The 7,830-nt window shown below is 36.2% G+C and overlaps 1 protein-coding gene across 1 annotated transcript; it reads right to left on the bottom strand.

Annotated features, from left to right (window-relative positions):
• Positions 1-543: 543 nt before the first annotated feature.
• LOC129569739 (uncharacterized) lies at positions 544-7,290 on the bottom strand. Its single transcript, XM_055448882.1, has 7 exons — positions 6,988-7,290; positions 3,518-3,935; positions 3,221-3,415; positions 2,871-3,002; positions 2,457-2,739; positions 2,222-2,362; positions 544-2,138 (listed from the first exon to the last, which is right to left on the bottom strand). Exons 2-7 carry the CDS (start codon positions 3,842-3,844, stop codon positions 2,092-2,094), a joined length of 1,125 nt encoding a protein of 374 aa, XP_055304857.1. The 5' UTR covers positions 3,845-3,935; positions 6,988-7,290; the 3' UTR covers positions 544-2,091.
• Between the last annotated feature and the right edge of the window lie 540 nt (positions 7,291-7,830).

Consider the following 7,830-nt stretch of genomic DNA (forward strand, 5'->3'; position numbering starts at 1 on the left):
TGAAAAAAAAACACATGTTTATGTTGCTTGTTCAATTCGATTTGTATCGACTTACCTTGATAGTTTATTTTTTGTGTTAATATATAATAATTTTCATTTTCGCTAAATGTTTGCTTTGTCTTTTTTTTTGTTGAAACATTCGATTCTCAATAAAATAAAATATTGGATTGTCAATTACATCAACCATCCATATTTAATATGCATAGATTATTTATCATAATTTTTTTTTTCGTTTCTAAAAACTAAATCAACAATATTATCTTTGTTTTCTTTTATTTTTTCCTCCATCTCACCATTATATTCCAATGGTAAAATGGTTTTAATTAAAAATTGACATTTAAATATGTAAACGTGACGTATGGAGTTTCCGTAAGACGAAATGAAAACAAAAAATTATTGGTTTCTTTAAATAGACATAATTTAATTAATTAAAGCGACGAGTTCTTGAATGGGATATTCTTTTTTTTTTGTGTTAATATAACATACGTGAAAAACAGACTTTTCTAATTTCATTGTTTGTGGTTGTTGTTGTTGTTGTTGTTGTTGTTGTTGTTGTTGTTGTTGTTATTTTTATCTCTAAATTAGCTTGAATACTTGTTCAATGGCGAAATAAAAAAAACGCAACTTGGTGTGTGCCCTTTGTTATGTTATATATGACGTTAAACTGCGATTCATTTCTGGATTCAGCTGAAGTATGAAGAGATATCGTTTGGATCGAAAAAAAATTCCTTGGTTGATGATTGTTTTCAAGTTGGAGATTTTGGTTGGTATGAAATTGTTTTGGAGAAGAAAGTGATGAAATGTGTTGATTTTGTCATGAAATATTCTAACTAAACAAAAATGTGTGGTTGTGTTTGTGCATCATCAGGCTGTGGGTGCGAAAGTGGCTTCTGCAATGCTTGCTAAAGGCATTTTCATAAAGCCCGGAAAAATGTTGATGATTAATAGATCGAGAACCGCCTTCGAAATTCCATAATATTGAAATGATCTTTTCGGTTTGCAAAACGAGGCAAAACTTTTTTTTCTCGACAAAACTATGTTCAAACCCAATTTGAACCTCTCCAAAAACGTGTTGAACAGACACTCTCCTTCTGTTTTCAATAAATTCATTTTTACAAATGTAACAACAAAATGAGTTCAAGAAAGAAAGAAAAAATCACAAATCAATTGTAGTTCAAATCAGCATTTATGGTGTATTGTGTTTCATGGACAGAGATCCGCTCATTGAATTGTGTGAATCGCGCATCGAAAACGTGCCATCTCCGCTAATTTTACTATTTCACTCCATTTTTAATTCAATGTATAATAATCAAAATGATAAAAGTGACCCCTTTGTTATTCCTATCAATTTAAAATTCTTTTGCGCTGGTGCATTTTCAAACAAGATTTCGCGGCAAACTGTTCAAGGCGGCAAGTAGAGCACACGCCTTGGGAAATCTTTCATTGTGGATTTGTGCTCGAGCTTTTACATAGCAAATTTTCTATCGATTTTATGGGCACCATTTTTTTCTCTCATTATCCCACAAAACATGGTGTTTTAGTTTAATCATATGAAAAATCTAGATCTTCGGCTACGTGTTTTTTTTGTGTGTGTGTGTGTGTGTGTTATATTTTCTGTCTCAATTTCCACGTTCATCAGAATTACTCCGACAAAATAAACGAATCGGCTTAATTCGGTCGATGATTCAGCAATGCGTTCGCATATCGATGAAACCGTTGGACAATTTTCACCAAATTCGTTTATTAGAGTAATTTTCTCGATTATTATTTTTTATAAATATTTCTTTTCTTTCGCTAATTGCATAGATCATTTGATTATTCATTTTTTTCAGTTTTAAATAAATATTTTTTCCGTTATTTTTTTTTTCTTTTAAATATCGATTAAGCTATATATGAATTACATAATAAATCGTTATTGTTTTAAATTTCCTTTGTTGTTGTTGTTGTTCTTGTTGTTGCTTTATTGTTGGTTTTCATATTTGGTTTTGTCCTCCATTTTCATTTAGTTCATTTACTTTTTACTTTCAACTATACACTTTGAATATTTTGGTTTTACCGAAAATTAACAAAATCAATATTATGTAAATTATATCACGCACTTGAATTACAATTGGATTGTGATGGTCCGGGTATTGGATCTGCAAGAGGCAAGAGAAACCATAAACAGGTTTGTTTGAGTTGATTTTAATGCGATTCCTGAATTGATCGCAGTCATAAATACCTAAAACAAAAGTGGGACTGAGATGCGATGTCGATGCAACGGGTTGATAATGATATCCTTGCCGGTATCTGTTGTTCGGCCTGTGGTTTTGAATATAGCCAAGTGTCGGTCTTCGGTTATTTGCTTTATCAGGACGTTTTTCTGCGAGAATAAATTGAGTGTTAGTACAAAAACAGCTCAAGAAAGGATAAAAAAGACAAACAAACATATAATAAAACAGCAGTCATATCTTTACCAGGTATATAAGGCTTTTGATTGCACTCTGGTGATGATATTGTATTTTGGGTACAATTAACGTGATTATTGTACGCGTAGCCATTATCATTTGCACCATTGATATTGTTCGTATGATTGGGGTAGTCGCGATGATTTGTGTGTGTGATTGGGCTCATTTCACGGCATTTTCCCGAGACAAGATCAGCTTCATCTTCATTAGGTACTTGACGGTATTTGCTGCTTGTAAAATGTGCCATTAATGTTAATGCTATCGCCTCGATGGCACACACGTATCCAATCATCTAGAAAATCAAATTGAATTTAAGTGAAATTTCAAAAATGCACCATTTGTTGAATTTTTAAGCACCGTGCTACCACATACAAGGAACACACCGCACTCCGAACACAAATGCAAACGTCATAAATTACTCACCGCTGAAATAAATAGCGTGTCTTTCGTGTATTTCGGCACCCAAACAAATTCTTCGGCGAATAAAACCGTGTGCAATATTAATGTGGACGAGATTAGGAACAGCATACCGACACAAAAGTAAAAATACGTGTTCTATAATGGGATGGAAAGGGAGAGAGAGAGAAAAGCATAGAGAAACGGATCACGTGAATAACAAAGCGCAACAATGGCACACTGCCGTACTGCAGGTATTTCACATCAATTATTAATTGGCACGTAAAAACAATGAATGAATGAATTTAATTAGTTTAGTTGTTCATTTTGCGCTTTTTCCGTTTATTTTCTCGGTTCGAGTCGCGTCGAAAACTTACCACTTTACCCCAATTAAATGGAAACATCAGTGCAATAGCGGATACATCTAAGAATATGAGTGAACAGGTAAGGAGTATTGAAATGAGTGCGGAAAACATCATCAATCGTAATCGTCCGAGTAATGGCAGTAAAAATAGCCCAACTTGCACAGTACCAGCAGAGCATTCGGTGAACAAACACGCGGCTGATGATAACTGGAGGAAAATGATTCATTAATCGACAAAGATAATTGGGGGAAGAGCAGCATTATCTACGGTAATCACAATTCAATAAAAAGAGGATTAGAACACACTTACCACTAATAATATTCTAACGATCCCTGTACGTGATTTGAAATGTTTGGCATTGCAGTGCAATGCAACGCCCCATGCAAGCGGCGTTTGATTCATGTGATTTCTATAATTGATGTGCGAGTCCCATGATGTGATGGTACCTATTGGCGATTCTAATTCAATTGGTAGAGATAGTTCATCGGCTCTGCTGCCAGCGATATCGAAATCTTGTAAGTCTTCCAACTGGTAGCAGGCCGGTTCGAAGTCCTTGATTTCCTCGAGTAACAGATCTATTTCATCTGTGATATATAAATCAGATACCGAATGTATAAAGCGCTGGGTCTGTTGCATTTCCTGTTGTTTGTACAGAAAATGTCGCCATCAACCATGTGTGTGGTTCGACGCATTCACTATCCTAGGATCCTAGCAATTAGAGAGCCAACTGGACGAACGGATGAATGGTTCGATGGATGGAACGGATCGACACAAATGAAGTTAGGCAACAAATTAGACGAACGAAATGGAAAAAGAGAAAGAAAAACAAAACATTAATGGTTAACAGCATTTAACAGGGCATATTTGTTAGCATAAAAATAGAAGCGAATCCAATCAATTATTCACGTTCGAAGAATACGTTAGATAAATATTTAATGACATTATCAAATATGAACGGCAAACGCGCACAGTTAGTTTATTTTCGCTTATAATCTCTAATTCGTTGCTGTTCAACGAGAGCCAAATGTCGAAATAAACTGTGGCAGCTCACTGGTGGTATGGTGTTCAATGTTTATAACGAATGAAGACTGGCATGCGACATTTTGTCTCTCGTATTCAATTATTATCATTAATGAATTTTCACCGCGCATTTGTGCTCTCTCTCTCTCTCTCTCTCTCTCTCTCTCTCTCTCTCTCTCTCTCTTTCTCTGGCCGTTCATTCGCCACCATCATCGTCGCTGTCGTCGTCGAGTACACTACGTGCGCTTATTCAATTTGATTCATGTTAAACACACATTTATTCCGTTTAATGACCGCACACCTTTGGACCGGAATGCCTGCCAGTTACAAGCGACTTTCATTGGAAAATGGATTTCCACACATAATTAAATACAACACATATCCAGTGAATGGGCGCAAATATTGCAAGAATTACGATACAGGAAAGACTGTTAACCACAAGCATTTAGTCGTTGTATGCTTAGCGTGCCCGGAGTTTCGATTTTCCATTTCCGTTGAACTTTCCTTACGGGTTCTTTTTTTTTGTCATAGCAAGAATATTTCTTACGCTGACGGAATCAAAATTGGCACACGTACACACACAGTCCGCTCTCACCAATACGCTAAAACTTAATTCGAACCAACAAACGAACGGAATGAACGAACGAACGGAAAAAAGGAACTACACTGGATGGTTATGAACAGAAAATGATGTATCCAAATTGAATAAATTGGAAAACTGCGGCAGCAGAACACCGGACGCGCAAAGAAAATACTCCAATGGAAAAAAAAGAGAGAGATAGAGAGAGAGTCTATTTAGTTGGCCCGAACGAATTTCCATTAAATATAAATCAGAGGCTTTTTTCTACCTAGTTTTTTCACTACTGTACATGCGAGTACATTTGGCTCGCTGGTCATTATACCCAGCGAATAGTTAAGCAGTAGCACTCAACACGGAAAATTCTTTTTTTTTTCCACTGTCTCTCACTCACTTTGAGTTTGTCAGGAAGTAACTAAACAACTGAAGGTGAATTCAACATTTCGAACGAAGCATAGTTAACGTCATTCAATTCCTCAATATCTCTTTCGCTTCATTTGTGTTGGTTCGGTATGTAAACGTTCAAAAACGGATATTCGTTTGAGCCGCACAAATTTATAAACAACATTCATTCGAATAACTCACACATTAGCGCACACACGCGACAAATAAGAATGAGTGTCATTATGAATTTGAATAGTATACAACCCATTCATTCCAACGTTTTCCGAGTCTCTTTTTCCCATTTGTTTTCTTTGGTTTATTGTTTCTATTCGTTTTTCCATTCGCTCCGTTCTCATACCGTTCTCATATCAACACATACACACCCAAACACGATATCAACACACATAAATTTATCAAGCAATTGAAACGCCAATTAAAATGCTCAATTTCAACAATTTTCCATAGCATTCGAATGTATTTATGTCAAATTAATTTGACTCATGAAACTTTCAAGTTTGCTTTCACGGACGAAGGGCTCTCCCAATTTAAACGGTTGTTATCATTTAGATTTTTTTCCCTTTTTCCTTTATTCTTTCAACTCGCACAGAATAATCACTCCATTGTTGGAATTATGAAACAATTGGCTTTTGAAAATATTGTTATTTTTTTTTCTCTCTTTTGAAAAACACTTTTTTATAGTTGGAAAATTGTGCCGTTAGCATACAGTGGATTGGTTGAGGTTGATTCTGTCTAACATTCTTTGTCTCCCTTTTTCCCGTCACTTTTGAAAAAAGCAACGAAATTGAAGCAATATTTGCACATGTATACACATGAATGTGTGCTTCGAATTTCGATTGAAAGCACTTGGCATGTGTACATTTGGAGTTGACTTTAAACGAATACCACCCATGCAGAAGAGAGAGTGAGAGCTGGAGAAGAGGCACACGCACGCACACCATATCGAATTGGGAAGCAGCACACTCAACATCTTTGTTCTTGTACCATCATCATATTCCAAAGTAGTAGCTATTACACACCGAAAAAAGCGTATTTTATTCAACACATTGACGCCAGTCCCCTGTTAATGCACATATATATACGAGGATATATATATATATATATATATATATACGAATGTACGCGTAGCATTCCGATCCTGACTCTGATTCTGAACACATTCAATCACTTTCGCACGACACACTTTTAAAAGCACATTGTAATCTGAACAAGATGGAAAATAAAAAGAAAAAGAAAAACAGAAAAAGCTAAGCGCACACAAATCCCAATATATTTTATGTATGGGCCAACATGGAGAGCACACACCATACAATCGGAACAAATTGTAGCGATAGCAGCAATGGAGTAGCACCAAACAGCTCTCTCTCTCTCTACACATAACAATAATCATCATTTTCAGAGGGGAAAAATCAATAATGCTAAAATATCTATCGTTAATGTGAGCGCTTTTCGCTGTGTACCATTTAATGTATATATCACCGAGAAAAAAAACTCTTTTTCTCTCTCTTCTTCACCCGTGAAGAGAGAACACAAAACTATCTCTGTTCTTGTTTCACTATTTCATTCTCTTTTGCTGGCTCAGCTTTTTTCAGTTTCATTTCACATTGTCTGTCATTAACTTTAAGGCACTAAAGTTTTATTAGTCCAAATGATTTTATTATCGTCATTATGATTTTCCATTTTTTCGCTTCGATTGTCGTTGTCAAACGGGATGAACCAATGTTGAGAGCAAGAAAATATGAGTTTGGCCACAACGGGCGACCAACAAATAAAAACCTACCACTTTGATTCGTCTTTTCCAAGCACACAACATTCAAATTCCAAAAAACTATCGCCTCCAATCCAGTTCCCTTTCATCGTCGTCGTCGCACCATTTTTCAATCACGTTTCAAGAAGAGAAAAAATTCTGCTCCCGATTTTCTCGAATTATTTCGGATTCGATTCAGAGACACACTAGCTCTTCAAATGATGGTGTGAAAAATAATTATGGTAACGTGTCGATACATGGGTCAGACGAAAAAACGAAAAAATTGGAAAAATATTCTATGTGTGTCAGAACGAATGCGAATGAATGCTGACACTATTCGTCTGTTCAACTGTTTGGGGGCACTTTCTCTGTGAAAAGCCCGCAACGTGCATGTGTGCCATGTAAAACATAGGCCAGAGCAGGAATGTTTGCGTTGCGCCATACAACCGTAAAGCTCATACTCACCCAACATGTTTGAATGTCTGAGAGCCAACAGAATAATATGCATGTGCGCGCTTTTTTCACGGCGGAGAATCTCACATTCATTTCTCCTGCCATACACACGATTCGATTCAATGTATCCAGATTTCAAATCTGGCCATTTAATACTCACGTAACCAAATGTATTCTGTCAACGCGTTGCACTGTCAAAGTGCTCAAAGTGGTGTTAGTAGTGTGTCTCTGTTACGCATGTCGGTCGTACAGATTAAGCTTCGATTCCCCTCCGAACAGTCATGTTCGTCCATTCGTTCGTTCGTTCGTTACACACCTCAGCATACTTACACGGTTATTCAACACACCAAAGCTCTTGGGACATTTCGAAGCGACCGGGTTTTCAACGTTCATTTAATTATTATGAAAGCGATCAAAAGAACA

The sequence above is a fragment of the Sitodiplosis mosellana genome, unplaced genomic scaffold (assembly GCF_009176505.1).
Source record: "Sitodiplosis mosellana isolate CC-2019 unplaced genomic scaffold, AAFC_SMos_1.0 Smas_scaffold_42, whole genome shotgun sequence".
Taxonomy (NCBI): Eukaryota; Metazoa; Arthropoda; class Insecta; order Diptera; family Cecidomyiidae; genus Sitodiplosis; species Sitodiplosis mosellana.